Source organism: Aphis gossypii, chromosome 2, assembly GCF_020184175.1.
Source record: "Aphis gossypii isolate Hap1 chromosome 2, ASM2018417v2, whole genome shotgun sequence".
Lineage (NCBI taxonomy): Eukaryota > Metazoa > Arthropoda > Insecta > Hemiptera > Aphididae > Aphis > Aphis gossypii.
Window position 1 is genome coordinate 66,881,148 of NC_065531.1, and position 20,327 is coordinate 66,901,474.

The 20,327-nt window shown below is 30.8% G+C and overlaps 1 protein-coding gene across 2 annotated transcripts in view; it reads left to right on the forward strand.

The window, feature by feature from the left end:
• LOC126550254 (uncharacterized) overlaps positions 1-19,152 on the forward strand; it is a 33,775-nt gene extending 14,623 nt beyond the window's left edge. For both annotated transcript variants that reach the window (XM_050201428.1, XM_050201427.1), the window contains exons 2-5: positions 10,941-12,374; positions 13,027-13,089; positions 17,873-18,000; positions 18,861-19,152. In XM_050201428.1, the coding sequence (XP_050057385.1) occupies positions 10,941-12,374; positions 13,027-13,089; positions 17,873-18,000; positions 18,861-19,020 (1,785 nt within the window). In that variant the 3' untranslated portion in view covers positions 19,021-19,152. The remainder of the gene's footprint in view (positions 1-10,940; positions 12,375-13,026; positions 13,090-17,872; positions 18,001-18,860) is intronic.
• The last annotated feature ends 1,175 nt before the right edge of the window (positions 19,153-20,327 follow it).

Below are 20,327 nucleotides of genomic sequence, written 5' to 3' on the forward strand. Positions count from 1 at the left end.
GGTTTTTGGTGATCGTTATTAAAATGTCCGGTAGTCCACAACCTACATCTCAAAACGAGAGGATATCACAAAACGATACGGAAAATCGTTAAAATGTAATAAGTAATTATATAATAATATAGGTACCTATAGATACTCTGTAGTTTTAACGACCTTATGTCCGCGAGATTATATGATGACGTTTTATAAAAGGTATCGCCTAAATCGATAACGAAAGAGTTAAGGGAGGTTTATTTGTACACGTGATTATCCAGCTGATAGAAGATCTCACCTAAATTTAGGTCTGTCCCGATGGAGCATGTGCTGTGGTTCACAACCTGTGAATAAATTAGTCATACATATATAATTACATGTGACTAAAAGCGACAGCTTACCAAATACCAATAAGTTATATCTGTATGACATGTATGTACTTATGTATACGTCAAAATAGACGTTTTTGCAAATTGTAATACATCTCTAACCAGCCATAAATTTTCAAGTCAAAAAGATCTGTTCACTATATTATTATGAATTGGGTTTAAGTTAATCTAGAACATTATACAGATTAAAGTGTGATTCAACTAAGCATACTCACCCCCATTTTTCATTTAGTAATACATTTTTATTCAAATTCTAATTTATTGAATTTATAAACATATCTACTTAAACACTATATTCTTAAATTCTTGAGATTTTTTTACTACTTAAGGAGTGCTTTGTAACGATAGTCGATACTAACTTCGTTTTTTCAAATAAGAACCATAATTTTTTATTAGAAATTAATAAGTGAATATATTTTTTTTAAATGGTAATGTACCTAACTTAAAATTTGAACTAAGAATTCTTTAGCTATTAAAATATTTATATTTAGAATAATGATCCTTAAATATGGTTTTACAAAAATATAAAACAAATCTGATCTAGTATTCGTCTTGGAACATTTTTGTAAATTAAAAATACTTGCAGATTAATTACCAAAATTAATCATAGATCAAAAGTCTTCCTTTTATTTTATTTACACAAAGTTAACCAACTAGAAAACTGGTTGTTTGACTTTGAATTTTAATATTTAAATATTTTTTATAAATAAATTTAAAAATTCTGAAAGTCAGTAACTGCAGAGTTTAGAAAAAATGAAGTGAACATTACTCGATATTGTATATTGCATATTATATATTTATTATTCATTTGTATATTTATACATTTATATGAAAATTATAGAAAATATTTTCACTAAACGAATCAATACTCGTTAAGTACGACCTTGACAGTGCATCCGAGTCTGATGAACCTTTTGTTGTTAATGTCCCCATCATAGAAGGCTGCTGACTCTTATTGTTATACATTATAATGGAATATAATGTGGAGAATACAGTGTATCCTATGCACTATACATATAGGTATATGTGAACTTGAACATGACTGCCACGGGATACAGTAAACTCCCGTGAAAAATTGGTTTTTGTTATATTTTTTCGATTTCTACTTTTGTCCCCTCTCCCTCACAACAACTCTATAATCAGTACTTTTTCTCTTTTCATTTACATTGTATAATTCAGTACAGTTTCCGGAAATTTCAAAGAACTCACATAATATATAGTATTATATTATAGATATATAATAAGTATTAATAATTAATGGTCAGAACTTAAATAATACAAACCTTTAGGTATAGGTATATTATCTCTTACATGCAGTAGGAAACTTACATTTTTCAGGAATTGGATAAACTTAACAACAATAAAAAATTTCTGTTAACGATTGAACAAAAAAAAAAAAACACAACAATCCTATAGGTATTGTCATAATTCGATCACAATAAATGCAAATCAGTAATGGTAATTTGATTGGATACTTTTCGTTATAATATAAACATTAATCTTATACATAGGGGAGGTGTAAATCTTTTTATAATTATGATATTATAATTTAAATGTATATTATATTTTAATTTGCAGCAATAAATATTATTATTCATTATTATATGCACTATAAACATAACGCGTTATCAGCATTAATATAGAGTGCTATTTATGCAAATCGACAGTCTACGGATATATTATTATATCGAACGAAAAGGGACGAATTCAATAATATATATTGATTATACGATCAACTATTTACCCATTTAGCGTACAATTATTCGAAATTCTGTACATATTATATTGCAATCCAATGTGACGGGAGGGAAGATGGGTAATCCACCGAACGGAATTTAACTCACATATTCCCCTTTGTGGCGAGAACCCTATTAGAATAATTTGAAAACTATATTTTAATAGTTATAGTTTATAATAATAATTACGCGCTGTTGCTTTATGAACTCGTGTTATTATTGCATAGTTGTACAACACAACCCTGTCAATGACGCGTAAATATAGTACATGCGATATTTGCTTGTATTATGTATAGGTACTAGTTTGTTATTATTATATTTGTTTACACGAAATAATGTTCTAACATTTACGCGTAGTGGCATACCTAGCAATAACTTTTTTCGTACGAAAATCATCCATTTTCAAGTCTTAACGATTAGAGGATTTTTTTGTAACCGATTTTATCGTCAAAAATTACCCATAATAATATTATATGTATAAATAATTTAAATTTATACATTTTTTTTATAGGAAATACATTTCCTTGACACATTATTTTCGTATTAAACGGTTAATGTTTGACTGTATACTGTATTATCTACCGTGTAATACACAAGGCGTGTTCATTTATATATATATATACGTGTGATCTGTCGTCGTAAGGTATTACGCGTGCGCGTTAAAACGCCGTGAAATTATTACCGCTTTGGATAAATTAGGTCGTGTTTTAATAATACAATATAATATAGTCACGTCTACCGCCGTATAGTTTCGTCGTTTGATGGGCATTACAAACACATTAATTTATATTCCGGTATTACCTATATAATAATTATAAAACGTGTATATATCGTTTTTGGGTGTATAAGACAAGGTCGTATAAGGATTTGAGGTCCTAGAAACAAATTTTTGAAAATTCCCTATATAATGAAATTAAAAAAAAAAAATGTGATGGCTTAAATGTAGAAGTATCGCGATTCACAAGTTTCAAAATTGAAATATTTTTATTCGTAGCATTGAGGATTAATTAATGAGATATTATAGTTTATTTTTTTACGCCAATATTTAATATGTATGTGTAAGAAAAAAGGGTCTAAAAAGTCGTACTTATTATAGCCCAGGGAATTAGATCATTTTTTTGATAAAAAAATGGTGCAGAGGTTACGTTTTCCAAAAAAAAAAACAATTACATTTTTATTATAAACTCTCAAAAAAATTACGTGTTTAATAATAGATCAATGATCTTGTTTTTAATTATCGTATAAGCATTCTGCGGATGTAATAAAACATTATCCTAAGTAGCTGGTATAAGGTAGATAGATTCTAAGTGAGTTGCTATAACAATCGACTAATATACTACTGAAATTCCCGATTTAATGTAATAACAACAACGACAGAATAAACAACTCTTTCCGTCGGGTGATTAATTCGATTTTAATAATAATTTCAGATTATACACATACCCAACCATCACTCTCGATGAGCCGTTCAACGATTACATATAATTTTGTATTTTATTAAGTCCGCGTGTGTTCCAGCTATATTATACCTACAACATTATAATACGTCTTTATAAGTATTATGCTAATATGCATAACAATATCATTGGTATAATACAAAATCAAAACCCAAGAATATTATAGTATTGTTATACGAGATTTTTTTTGTTCTTTCTATGTTCCTATCAAAACATCGTATCTTAAGCACTCGAAGTAATTGTCTATTATTTTTTTGTAACTTGGAGGCTGTTCTAGGTTATCGTTTATTTAAACGCAATTTAAAACAATTTAATATTAATGGGGAAAAATACGTTTAGCTCACTGAATGGTCTTTTTCCTTGCTCGCCTCGTTCTCGAAAACGTTAAGCTCCACAATAAATGACGGTGCCAGTATACCTATACCCTTCGTTCATATGTATAACATATAATATATATTTTTAAACACTCATCCAATTATAATAATATAAACCCACCATCAATAACATCGCTCTTCACGTTTTGTAAAAAAAAAATGCTCGTACATCGTATATTATTGTAATATTGTTATATTATGGTAATACGGGATAAGTTATTAGCAAACTTACCACCCCCTTTTTATGTTTGAATTTATGCGTGAGTATTCAAAATCGTTTTTTATTTATTTATTTATTACTTTTATTTTTAAATTTTTGAGAGCGTTATTTCTTATAATGACCAAAATATTTTCAACACTTTTAAATTGTTTACCATATTTTATAATGGAAGTTACATAGACACCCGGAAGGGGCCTAGCTGGGGCATTCCCCCCTTTTGACTTTTCCAAAATAGTTGTGACATAATAAAATATATATATGTATATTTGAATATAATAAAAAAGGTTGTAATTTTAAAATAGTAAAATTATAATATTTCTCTTCAAATCCTAACATTGCCTCCCTAAAAAAATTTCTGAGGGTGCCTATGGGAAGTTTTTCATATATTTTATACGCTAATTATTTAGCAGATAAATTTTTTTCGTAAAAATACTAACAAAATGTGTATTAGTATATCTGAGTTATTATTCTGTTTCACGTATGCTAGACAATTTATTTGATTTATCGTGAACAAAAATCGATTACTCAACAGGCAATCGCCAATCGAACCGAATCTGCGTGTAACATAATATTATACACGTATTATAAAACGCATGTGCATATTTTATATATAAATAATACATATACATATATCACAATAATTCGATGTTCTTATAATATTATGTACGGTATTATGCTGTAAAAAACAATAAAAAAAATTAGTTACGCGTGCGAGAGTGTGTTTGGTCATTATTTTAAGGTATTTTTTTTCAATGTCTACTGGAAAATATACTAAAATATATTATTATCGTGACAACTTGGCATCCTTATATCATACACGTGTGCACTGAACCATTTCGATACACCTGCTAAACCAACCTACAACCTACGATATATTATAATATATTATAATATGCATTCGTATTTCGTAAAACGACGACGCAGCCCTCAATATACGTGGTGACTCCTTGATCTCCTTTATCTTATGAGACAAGTACAAGATATAGGTATTAGGTTATTTTTCTTTTTAATTTCAAAAACAAATTAAGTATCATTAGGATTTGGAATAAGCAAAATAAAATAGTAAATTATAGTTTTATTAAGCTATGCATTAAAAATGTATAAAATAACAATAAATTAATTACCAAACTATAATAGTTCGGTAAATATTGTTAAGTAAAAAGGAAATATCTTATAATATTTTTAAAACAAATGAAATTAAGTCATTTTTTATGTAATTCAAGTCATTTTATTAGTCTTATTTTTATTAGATTTCTACATGTTTTACATCAATTACAAAACCACTGAATTTAAGATATTTAAATTAGGTGTGCAATATTATGATTTTAATCTAGTCTTTTAAGCTAGGTACTTAAGTTTAAATATACTTACCTATCATAACCTATCATTATGTAATGCAAATGAATATATATATATATAATTATTTAACTTATCTTTAACATATACTTACATTAGTTTATTTAATATTCATTATTATGTTTTTAATTATGTACTCAAATAAATGTTGTCATTCATAATGATTAAAAAAACTAAAAGTATGATAATGATAAAAATAATCATTATGACTCTTCTATGTGATTAGGATATGAAATAGTATTAATCGTCAAAATATATTCTATAAAATCGGGAAAATGGACTAAAAGTTGTGGAACTTTACACTTAACAAAAATATTAATCCTTTTAATCCTTTTTAACCTAACCTTAATCAGTATAATGAGTCTAAAAGATAAATTTTTTTCTTATTTATTAGTATACCTGTTGGAGTCCAATAAGTGGTGACTATTATATTTAAAAATTAATCGTATATTCTATTAGGTTTGGCATGGTTTACAATAAAAGAAATTATTACTCTGTATACCATAATTTATGTATTATACCTATAGGTAGTTTTAAATATTATCTAATATTATAATATTATGAAGTCTATTGTATAGCATTCGAATCACAGTACTAATAAAATCGCTCGGACCATGGCTAAAACGTCGTTACACAAACAAAAACACTAGACTATAATATTATTATAACCACATGTGCACGCGCGCGCGTATTACATAAAAATAAAAAATAGGACGAGTTCCGGCGTGAAGTTACTATTAAATTCGGTTTTATGCGCGATTGGTCGTTGACATGCACGTGTTTTCGTATAAAATAGTAGTAAAATATTATTATGCAAATTATAAATAGTTTAAGTTCTGTTATTAAATACTATTATTCTATGTTATTATTATTATTATTATTGCTTTTTTAAAATGTTTAAATTTACTTAATCATAATTTTTTTTGTTTAGCTATGTATAATGATATACTAGATTTGTATGAAAATAAATTTCCATTTTAATAATTGAAGCCTATAGAGCATATAACAGAAGAGTATTGAGAACCCTCATTTTTATAGAACCAACCGCGTGTTTATAAATGCTATAATCAAAGGTTAAAAAAAAAAATATAGTAAAAAAAAGCAATTGTTCCAAGAACTAAAAACTTATTTTGTTTAGTTTCATAATTTTCTCATCTTTGATTTCTAAAAAAATTACCAAAAAAAATAATTATAATAACAACTCGATACTCGGCATATTTTTGGTAATACTTGGTTTTTTTTTTTCAATTTTTTGATAATAATATGCATGAGTAAGTACAAATACTTACAATATAATATACACAAAGTATTTTTTTTATAAAACAACCACTCTTTATTTCAAAAGTATTTATTTTTTAAGAATCCCTGTAGAATTGAGCTAAAATAAATTGTAAGTAATAACAGAATTATCCATGTTATTACAATACTAATAAACAATTTAATAACATACAATATATAATATCAAAGTAAGTATTATTCTCGTGATGTTTGTACGGGTCTCGTCATTTGTGTATATTCATTCAAGTGTGACAGTATATTATTATATAGTAGAAATATTGGAGGACGACGGTAGTCGTAATGATGATGATGATGATGATGACTTTCACTGACAATTTTTTTTCGTTTCCCTTCCGATTTCTGCTCTATTACTTATGCTGTATATTAATCTACATTTGCTTAGCGCCACCAAAACTGATGACGATCGTTTTGTTGTTGTTTTTTGCTTGTCCTCGAAATTTCTCCGAGTACTGAGTAATTTGTTAATAAGAATATCTGAATAAAAAGAATAACACATGAATCATCTCGACCTCCCCCATTAAACAGTTTACATTATTAATTGATTTCTTGTCCGTGAAACAAATAACAATGCAATTTTCGAAAGTTTGATGTAAAATAGTATATCACGAAACTATTATAATATTGTTCCTATTGGCTAGGTATGGCAAATATTAGAATAATCGCTGCGCTGTATAAATTTCAATACAATTTGTATTTACATATGCAAACATCTTTTATATAGATTTTTTACAGTCATCCGTGGTAATTTATAACATAATACTATAATAATTTTTTACTATTTTTTTAAATAATTGTGTATGACTGGGGCTTAGAAGGACTGTAATAAAAATCCATAGTAATTTTATTACATATTATTGTAATTTGTAATAATATTTTTGTGACATTCCATTATTATACGCAAATTACCGTGTACTTGTATACTCGCGAGTGTATAAAAGGGTAAGGCCAAACAAGGGTTTTGACAATATTCAACAAAAAAAAAAATGAACTGAATATTTAGTTACTGATGTTTTTAAAGTATGGTTATACAGTTGTAAATTATATGTCTTGTCACCATGGGCGCCTATTGGGGAGGGCAAGATAGAGCACTTGCCCCCCTCCCCCTGGACAAAAAATATTATGAACTTGTAGCTTAATAAATATTACCATAATATTATTATTATCTTTATTATCTTACATTAGAGAATTTTTTTTTTTTTTGATCCCCCCCCCTAAAATGTTACTTATGGGCGCCCGTGCCTGTCACTTTTGTCATTCATACAAAAGCAGTCCATTCAATTTTCATTTTAATAGACTGTAGTTTAACAGTTTTTATTCTTTACAATTAAACATTTTTGCGGTATTATATTAATTTAAAAGCCAAGTAAAAAAATATTAATTGATACTAAATACAAGTTTTTACATTTACCAATTATCAAATTCAACAACTAATATTGACAAAATACAACAATCACAATTCCCCATTGAAATATTTAGTTATTTTACTTTTTCGTGATACCTAATTAAAAAATTTTAAAAAATTATAATAATTTTGTACGGTTAATAAATAAATAATATTAACAATTTTTCTTTCCTCTCAGAAATTATTGAGTAACTCAATAGTTTAATACATAATACATTCTTCTTATATACAAGGTCAAAAATACCGGACAATGAGAATATTTAATTAATTTTAATATGCTTAAGGGCCTACCGCACTGTAGATTAGGAAAATATATTTGTATAATAACCATTAACCTGTAATGGTTAACGTATAGGTGGCTTCAAATAAATAAATACACTATATGAATGCATAGAGTTCAAACCCTGCAGATCCGTGACCGGAACTTACCATCCGGTTGATGAAGCTAGACAGGTCAAAGTCGAATATTTTATATAAGTACTGAGTATTTATTTGGAAATTATTCGTATGACATGCAAATTGTTTTAAATCGCGCAATTTCATTGAACCCCGCATATAATGAGCAAACTATATTAAAAATTAATCTACCTACCAAAATGCGTTGTTTAATATATCTACATAATAGTATTACCGTTGGAAATACGCAAATAAAAATTGCATTGCAAGAGTGTTTTTAAATGCGCGTCCAACTCATCAAAACGCACTTAAACACACACCAGCAGAAGGTGCTCATAACATTATAATAATTAATTTTGTATTAAAACATATCATGACATACCGTTGTAAATAATCAATATTTTGGATTTGGACGATTTTTATACAATGTACATAATATATTATTACTAAGTTTTTGATAAATTATACGAACATCATTAATCGGACTATAGTCGACGCTTTTCAGATGTTTTGCTATTTTCATAAAACTTTTTTTTCTTCATCGAACCGTAATATATTTTGGATTATACAATGATTAATAATCCTATATATACCTATTAAATATACGATGATGACTGTATAACTGCTGAACGCCCGTCATCACGAGTAGAATGTTATTATAAATTGGTCGACTCCGTATTCTCTGCTCGAGGAGACCATAATATTATTTGGAATGTATCGGAGTTGTATAACGTAGTCCAGTTGATTATTATAATCCAATGATGATACACATTTTTAGTGCTTTTATAGGTATACGAATATATATATATATATTTATTTATCAAAATATAAAACCCATAAATGTATTTATTTTATATTTGCCTTCACTGTAATAAAATATAACGTCTTATCATATTATATTCTTTGGTCCATTTCATCACTTATATTATTACTTATGATTTTGATTTTACTTAAACATAACATGTCTACCTACTGATTTAATTATTTTACATTTTACTGAGTCGACGGCGCGTTGGTACTTCGGTCGATTTTATCAAACAAAATAGTTATTGATATTTTAATTATATTCGGTTATAATATATCAATATACGACGGTAAGACAAACGAATACGATAATTAAAATTATATTATATCAATATAAATATAATATAATATGCGTTTATACATTATTACCTCCGTAGATCATAATATATTATTATTGGTCTGGCGCTGCAAATACACAATGTTTATAAGCCATGTGATATATTAGTAGGTATAATGTTCTAATTTATCGTTACACACAAATTTCCAGCGAAATCCATTCAATCGCAGTTCAGTCGGTTTCCTGCGACAGTGGTTCTACTTCTGATGGTATTATTAAATTATACCGATACCGCGGTATACATGGCTACGTCATATACAGTATTATTCGTGCAGACTGTGATATCGCAATATTAGGAATTATTAATAACATGACGTCGTTTTATAGTGTTGCAATGTGTGTGTATGTGTAACATATATTATAATATCATCTAGATCAGCCACGTACCGTTCAACTACGTTTTGCATACCTACTATTCCGAAGTATGCAATAGTAATTTCATTAGAGGCGGTGAAGGATTTTTTTTTAAGTACCTTTTACGACAAACAAATCGTGGTTACGTAGCTCATCGGTCACTTGGCCGAACATGTGGTTTAGGTTAAATCGATACAGAGCACTCATTAAATGGTACAAAATACCTCAATAATGTTGATAGTAAATTTAAAAATTACAATTCGCACAAATTAACAATTAAATGGAAATGGGGATAAAAACGCTTGGCGAATCAACCCGTAGATAACCTACCTATACGAAGACAATATATATTATTTTAGCTCGTCGTTGTAAGTTAATGTAAAACCTGAAACCAAAATATTTCCATTGACAACGAATTTCGAGTCAAGACTAACGTGACCATAATTTTTTTTTTTCAAAGCGGGACACCTGTTACATTTTAATAAAAAAAAAAATATAATTTTGAGTAAAATAACATATTTGTATAATATACGTATAATATATTTCTATATTTTTTGGATCCACATAATCTGCTTTAAAATACCCTGTTTGGTTTTTATGTATATGAATGACACTTGACATGATTTTTTTGATTATGATTTGTGATCAATAACCTACCACATACCTACCACGAGTTTTTTTTTAAAGCGGGACATGTTTAGGTTCTTTGGGGACAGCGGGACACTTAGCTCGAAAGCGGGACGTATGCGGTCACGTTAGTCAAGACCCAAGTTCTCATTCAGCCCATTAATGCTCGTTACATCTTATCGATATCGTCATCTCACGACAGACTTTCGTTTGTAGTATGCGCAGGTGTTATTGATGTGCGCACGCGGCGCCCAACCGAAAATCGTGTACTCCAGACCGCCGCGCAACGACACCGAAATGACGGTGCAGACGGCCGCGTCGGACGACGACGAGACGACCTCCGCGAACACGACGACGGCGGCGCTGGCCACCTTAGCGTCCACCGGCCACCGGTACGCGGACAGCAGCAAAAGCATGTCTACGAGGAACAACCGCTATTACGGCGTGCAGTATTACGCACCGCCCGTCGTGCACGACACCGCCGTCGTCGACGCTTTCGGTCGCCAACTGCAACAAATGCAGCAGCAGCAGCAGCACCACAACCAGCGCCACCCGCTGCAACCGGCCACCGTACCGGCCGCGGCGTACCATCAACGCGACGGTGACCGCGGCCCGTGGGAACAGACGGCCGCCGTGGTGCACGCCGACGGCGGACCGATACTGATGAACCCGTTGCACCTGCAACCGGTCTACGACGACCGCCAGTCTACGGCCCGGTACGCGCCGCCTCCCAAACCGCACAGGGCCCCCCAGCCCGTGGCCAGACTCGTCAAGTACGCGGAACCGGCAGCGGCGGCCGTGGCGTTCCAGCTCCCGTACCTGGCGGCCGAGGCCGACGACCGGACGCTGCTGAACAACCTGCCGGCACTCCAGTTCGCGCTCCAGCACGCCACCGGAAAGACGCCGCCGCCGCCGCCGCCGTTGGTCTCGACTTCCGGACACCAGCAGTACGCGGCTCTCCAGCAACCGCCCAACCTCCACCATCACCACCTCCGTCACCATCCGGTCAAACAGACGCAGCCCGCCGTGCACCAGGTCTACTCGCAGCCGGCGCCGTACCCGCAACTGCATCGCAACCATCAGAGGCTGCTGCAACTGCATCCCGGACACGTGCAGCACCGGTACGCCCCTTACGGCGCCGCGCAACCGGCCACCCGGTTCACCCAAGTGCCGTTCCTGTACAACCTGCCGGCGCCGCCGACCGCGCATCGACACCTGTTGGCGCCGGCCGAGTACGATCTGGTGTCTCGGTTCAACAGACTGATCAAGCAGCGCGAACATGACGATCGGCGCCACGCCCAGGAATCGTCGGCCCGACGTCGGCGGCCCGAAGACAGTGGCGGCGTTAGCAGTGACGTCAGCGTTGGCAGCGACAATAACGAAGACGGCGAGGAAGAGGAGACGGCCACCCGACCGGCGGTCAAGCCGAAAAAGTCCAAGAAAAAGAAGAAGAAGAAGAGACCCAAAGCGTCCACCACCCCCGTGCCGCCGGCTCCGGTCGAAGAAGAGATCGACGAAGAGGAAAGCGACGGACGACTGCCGTCGTCGCGACGGTACAAGCCATCTTCGCAGCAGGACGACGAACGGGCCGACGACGAACAGGCCAACTCCGAGGAACAGGAATCGCAAAACGTGCACACTAGCGAACAGGTACGCATCACTACGTTTAATCACATGCGTAGTTAAATTCTGTATTCATATCTGTATATATAGTTAGGTAAATATTTTTTGGCAAGCTTCTTTCGTTTTTCCATCTTCATTCGTAAATTAAAAAATAATAGTTATTAAATTTCTCGAAACAACTATGTCGCTATCATGATCGAAACTTGCAATTGGTTTCTGAAATAATACATATTTTTAAACGCATGCATAATAGCGGTACTTCTCTCTCCACCGTTTACCGTATTACCGTAAGAATTCAATTTTATATTAATTCTAAAAATTCACACTTATTATAAAATCAGCTGTTGTTGCACACGATAATTATATTTATTATTTACTGTTATCCTTCGACTTTGGAAAAACGTTATTACTAGTGTCAGGATGGTTATATAAAACCAATTTTGTTCCTCTTAAACGCGGTTCTTCTTTTTTACGTTTTTGAAAAATATACGGTACGTACATATATATACTTATAAGTTATAATATAAAATTAATAAAAAACCACGATCCCTTGACCATGGTCAAGTGATATCGCTCGCGGTATGACAATATTATATCAATAACTGCTATCCAAGCATACAGTGTGTATATAAACTACATATTATTGTTATATGCGTTTATTTTACCTTTATTGTTTCAGCTGCCTGAAGGCACGATCGTTCAGGAAACCGAAGACGAACTGCAACACACGTTAGATGAACCGGTGAGATTTTTTTATTATTATTGTAATAATATTACATTATAATACAGTTTTTTTATTTTAATATTATTATAATATACATTTGATTGTGGTGTAGTCTCTCTTAACCACACTATTCTGGTCAACGTTACACGTTTTTAGCTCACGGTTTCTAGATATATAAATTATATACGAGCAACATTATAGTATATATAATATATATAACTATGTAAGTTAGGTATAGGTATGTGATGTGTGTGTAATTTGGACATAATATATATATATATATATATATATATTATTATAACTGAATCGATAATATAAAAATGTGATTCACAATAGGGTTTGATTAGGTTTTTTTTTTCGTGAGAGAAGAGGAGATGGTGTCTTTAAATCAATAACAAATCGTAAGATAGCCAACGGGAAACGATTGAGAATGTATTTTCCAGATTTTTGATTGCATTCTTCAACAGTTTTTTTCTCCCCGTTTACACGCGCAATTCTCTTTTGAAACCCATTGAAAAATTCGAAAAATGGCACTTCTAAAACCGTTACACAATCTGCAGTGTTAAAATGTCAATTTATTTCGAGGCGTTAACTTTGTATCTATCAAAAAGTGTAAACTGGAAAAAAACATTTTGTGAAACCTATTACTTTTCTATTCTCCATTCAGAAACATTGTACATAAACGAAACATATTTTTGTATTTATTATCGTCTTTGTATTATGTATAGGATTATGTTTCAAACGGATTATAAACGTTTGTATATTTTGCTAAAGAACCACAAAATATAATTGTATATTTATAAATAAAGAAAATAGAAAATCTTTTAAGTTTTGAATTACGCCAATGAAGCGAAGACGATATTGGTCTTACAATGATCGTGTATATTTCTTCTGTCAATGCATTTTCTATATCAATATTGCTGACATTAGAAACTGTAATAATTTCATGGAGACACGAAATATATTGACCTATATTATTATTTATCAAGTATTTCATGGTCGGGAAAAATCTGAAAATCTCCCAGACACTAAAAAAACAAAAACATAAAAAACATTGATAGGATTTTTTGTCATATATATTTTAAAACAATGGATCATATTGTTTATTATAACGACATACAAAAAAAGGTTCGGTCGAGTTGTTATTATTATTTTTTTTTAAAACATTATTGTTCATGTGTTTTTAATATTTATAATTATAAAATAATCATTGTAACAGATTTTTATATGATAGTACTGATAGTAGACAATGTATAGATATATGATGTCAAAAATATGTGTTAAAATAATATAATATTATTAAATATTCACTATAGCTATAATAATATGTACCTATCAGCTATCACCTATGAACACATTTATTGGAAATTTACTCCTACGAATTCTATGCCAAAATCCTGGCTTAACTATTATATATTATATTTTATTACGTACACGCATGAACCTGCATTAAGCGTTATTACGGTACATGGACATTATGCGCAAAATGTTAACGCGTAAATCGCAGCAGTACGTGTATTATCGCCGTAAAATAACACTTTTGGCAGACGATACAGTTTTTTCCTTCAAATATTAATTGTCAATAATGGGAAGGATCGGTTGGTGAGGGAGTTTACGGACTGATCGACGACGACGGGGTGATCGTGGTATATAGACTATATTTATTTTATTCATTCTTTCTTTTCTTTACGCTATTTACCGTTTGTGCAGGCGAGAGACGCAGTAATAAAGTAATTCATCATCGCATTAATGGTGTAGTTAACATTTCTAAAAAGTGATGATACCTAGAAATATTATGAATACATGAATAACTGCAGTATACTCGTATAAAAATATTGATTCGGCACGATCTTCCAGATAACACGTACGTTTCCTAAGTCACCACCGCATTAAGAATTTTAGAAAAAAAATCATGACTAAATATCTAACGCACGATTTGCGTGACTTATTTCTAAAACGTACGCATCAAAGACACAAGTTTCTATAAACATTCTATTTCAAGCAGAGTTTGAAAATAGTAATGAAGTCGAATGCGAATGGCCAAGGGAAATAAGAAAAATAAGATGAATTATTAATATATTATACTATTATTTTACAGTAGCCAATTATTATTAGGTATTTAATATTAATAAGTACAAATGAACAAAATTTTAAACTCAAAAAATTATTTACCACTCCACACAACGCATAACCAAAAGTAGGAGTACAGCCATGTAAACTGATTTATTCGTAGAAATTGATACGGAACTTAAATAACTGCAGTGTATATAATAAAACATAATAATTCACATATGCTGGATAATAATGATACGTATAAATTATAATTTTAAATAATTTTCTAGTTGTTCCAATTTACGCAAGTATCGTTTTTGGAATCAATTTAAGAATTAACCAGGTTGATTTTTTTGTTTATTACAATATTATTATGGAATTTAAAACAATATATTTTATACATTATATACTCGTATAATTTGTTTGTTAAATGTTGGTATTCAGATTCTTTCAGGGGTCGCAGGATTATATCTAACCGCCCAATGCAAATCTTCTCAAATGGTCTACAGCTAAATCAGGCTGCTCATTGTCGACGGTTTTAGGAGAAGTCATTTTCGAAATGAAATTTTAAGTTGTTCATCCTAAAACGAATTATTTTTTAATCCCGCGAACTGCAAAAATCCTAAAAAAAAAAAAAAGTATAATATGATATCAGTTCATTAAAATATGATTTTTGTCTACATTATAATATTATACATCTGTATAAGCTATTAAGTAATAAAAAATGTAGTCAAAAACTCTATAAAAAAATATTTTAATTCATTTTACTTCAGCTATAAACAGATGCACACACACATACATCATTATAAATATGTAAAGGACGGTACTATATGTATATTCGTATATTTCATTGGTGCCTAGTTGTTTAATATTTAATAAGAATTTGTATATTTTTAACAATTATTCATACGCGATACATATTATGTTATAATATGCTACCTATGTAAATATTTCTTTTACGAACGATCCGTGCAGTGCATCGTATACAATATGCATAACAGTATCCACGGAAGTCCGTTACATTTTTAAACGAAACTTGTACTGCGTTTCGCAGAACCCTAAAGGTTATACATTTTTAACCGATATATCGGATTTTTACCCTTGTTACACTATAGGATTCTGATTGTATAGTATAATATATAATGTATAAATGTATAATGCATATATGATATAACACTAAATAGGCGTTGATACTCTTATGCGATACCCAGCTAAAACGTCTGAAGTTCATTCTGCTGCATCAGAAATTAAATGCATCATCTAAACTAACAATGAACATTTCTACTATAATACAATATAATAAAATAATATATTTCATTCACTACAAATACGATGTAACGGCGTATTTTGAATATAATATGATTCTGTAAACCGAAATTTAAGTAAAATTTCAAATCCAACTAAATCGCAATATTGTGCTATTGAGTATTAACGTTTTGGAAAATAATTATTTTAAGTAATACGAAGTTATTATAAAAAAAAACGTTTTTGGAAAATATTATACTTCTAACTATGATTGTATACTTACATATTATAATAATATTTAAGTCCATACATTTTTTAATCAAAAATATATAGTTAAATTTTATATTCCGTAATATTTCTCTGAGAATTTAAACATATTAAAATAAATTTTCAATTTATTATTTAATTAGTTATAAGTACCTATTTAAAGTTTTTATAATTATACAAATGGAACAAATAAGAGAGATAGGTACCATACTACTATGTTGGCTTACTACTCGGAGTTCATAGAAACTTTAAATACTTTTACGAGTATATAAACTCTAGTTAACAATTCTCAGAATATAATAATATTTAAAAAAAAAAACAGAGAAGTCTGCTTTATAAAAGATTTTAAGTGTAATTGTTTACTTTTGATCTACTAACAAACCAAATACAATTTTCTGCTAGGAAACATTCTCAAAATTAAAAATTAAAGCTTTTTTACTTTTCAAATGGTATATAATATATAACGTAAACTAAAAACTTCATTAGCGTGTATAGTATAACTCATATAAGGTATTACCACTATTACCAAATATATTTCACCACCCTATCTATCATTACTTACATAGTTTTTTCTAAAAGGTAAAAATCATTTTTTTTTCTAATAATAGAATAAAATAATATAATTAGGTGTATAATAAAAATAGCTGTATAAATTGTTGACTTTTTTAATATTTTTAAATTATATAATAAGTATAGAATACAGAATACACATATATAATAATAACACAGTGTATGTGAAAACTTTCGTTCTATATTTATTTTTACTCGTTAAATTTCATAATATATATTAGGTATTTTAGTGACCATTTACCGAGTACAGCAGAGGTGTAATCATGTTGGGAGAAGGTGATTGATAAAAATAATAGATATATACATATTTTTTTCTTATAGGTTTAAAAATAAAAATATGTAATAAGTATACCTTATTGTTTGATAAAAAATTAAAAAACAAAGCATGTCTATGGAAATAGAAAATGTTCTAAATATATTATATAATGTAATATATAATTAGAATTATTTTATCTAAAGCTTATTATTAATACAATAATCTATCTTTTGAACGGACTAACTTAATTGTTACATACCTACGCAATATTCCAAATACGTTTTATTATAATCATATATCACATTATAACTAATACTATAATCACATACCCACGATAATTGTCATGAAATATTTATTTATTTTTTAAATTTAATTTCATATTCTATTATGACTTGTTATACGATGGTGCAGTCTCAACTCAGCGAACAGTTTGGTGGTGATTTAACATTCGAAGACGGTGGCGGCGAACGAGTAGAGTTCCAGCTTCACGGCATCGGCGGTCCTGAGTCGTACAAATTTGGATTTGACACCGGCAAAGGGTATTTTACATTGTATATTTTTTATTATTTAAGAATTGCATTTAATCAACATTCATGTCACAGTAGCTATTTTAAAACACTCTCACATTGACATTATAATATGTCAGCAAATGACGTATACAAAATATTATATTTTTTATAATCTAAAATTGTCTTGTATGTCCTGTCTGCCACGTGTCTCCCGTGTAGAATTTGGGTTTAAACTTAAATTTTCACGAGACAAAACAACCGTTATTCGCATTTCTTTTGATCGTTTTATGAAGAGAATGGAGTTATGATTAAATTTTAATGTCCATCGTCTCATCGTCAATCACTCATACGACTCGTATAAAATGTTGTAAATCAATATTACACATACATATATATATATGTGAGATAGATGACTTCCGATACTAGTTATCATGTTGTAAATCTTTCGTTAAAACTATTGCTTCCAAAAACTTTATAAACGTATTGTTAAAACACTGTTGAAAGTATTTTGAAAATAAGTGACGCATATTTAGATTAACCCTCACCGATTATGACATATTGACATATCGACACATTGTATGTTAATATATAATCTACTCAGTCTATAATAATATCTATAACGAGTTTGCTAGTTTGACGACGAACCCCGCTCCCCTAAAACACACACACTATAACAGCAAGCATATTTGTTCATCGCAATCGTGTCGCAATCGGCTTGATACCATCGATTATTATTATCTCGCATGTATCAATTTTTTCTTTATACATGAAGCTGCAGTGACAAATTTTTAATGATATGTAGTGATAAAATAGATTTATAATAATATTATGTCTTCAAGAATAATTATTACGTTATTGTACAGTAGAAGTAATAATATTAATTATAACAGGTCCAACAGACAGTTCAGATACGAGGAAAGGGACAACGGAGGAAACGTCCACGGCCATTATGGATACCTTGATAACGACGGAAAGATGCAAGTGTACAACTACAGTTCACATCCAGAACTCGGATATCGCGCGCAAAAGGCTGAAACCCTCGAGGTGTGAAAGCAGTTGACCGTGATGAGATGTGATTATCATAACATAATATTATATTTGTTAATAAATTGTTTATAAATTAACTTTATTGTAAGTATCATATAGTGCATATACGAATTAATAAAATATTACAGACCGATATCGCCGTTGTAATATGTGTGCCTGTCAATAAACGATTCGTTTTGAAACGCGTGACAATTATATTATATAATAAGAAATAATGCATGCGCGTGTAACGTGCACACGGTATGCACATTTTTATCTACGTAATTTTAGAAAAATATTTATTTAGAATTTATTAGGCGAAATATTATATTATTTTAGTATGCACTTGTGCACTAGCGACTACTGCAGTCATCGCGATACGTGACCTGACCTAACACGCATATATCATCGTTACGTGTATTCCAGTTCACCGACTGAAAACGCGGAAATCGATTTAAGCAGCTCGTGCGAACGCGTCATCTATCTACGGCAATAGGCGTTAATTTTTACGTAAATCTACATACAAATATCTAGCTGGTAGGTATAGTACACCGGGGTTTTTGTAGTCACGGTGAGTTACGTCAGAACGTTTTGCATCGATGCTCGATTAAAGATGTATTCGTGAGACGACAGACGCCACCGTTCTCGATCGCGCTATGCGTTTTCGCGAGCGCGACTCGCCGAGCGCGTCTAAATTTCCGGCTATTTAGTTTTTTACTCTGTCGTTTTCGTCGTGGTTGCAGACAAAAACTGTACATTCTTAGAATTTTAAGTCCCCGGTCGTCGACCGTTTACATAACGGATTTGTTGTGGATAATATATTATTGTACCTAAACGTAACATAGAGAGAGAGATACACACACACAAACAGACAACACCTGTTGGTTTTTGAAAGAATAACATTTATTCTGAATCAAGAGAAAAACAAATAAACAAATAAATAAATTGTCTTTATTATAAATGCATAAAAAAAAAATTTTTAAAATATAATAAACAATAGGTACAGCTATCATAATAATATTTAATGTTAAAAATTCTACCTTAAACTTTTAAGTCATATTTGACCGTTGGTAGAGATGTGTTGTGTTAAAATAATAAATATTAACACGCTACACATAATATATTGCGGTATGCAATAAACCAATTTTTCTAACACATATTTATCTTTTATCCATATGTATCAGAATGATTTATGTTATTATGTGTAATACGTGATTTATGAGGTAAACAGTGCCTATTCTTTTTTTTTAAATAATTTTAGCGTACCCACTTATAATTTTTAGTAACGAAATTTAAGTTCAAAATTGTTTTAGAAACAAACTTCTAATATA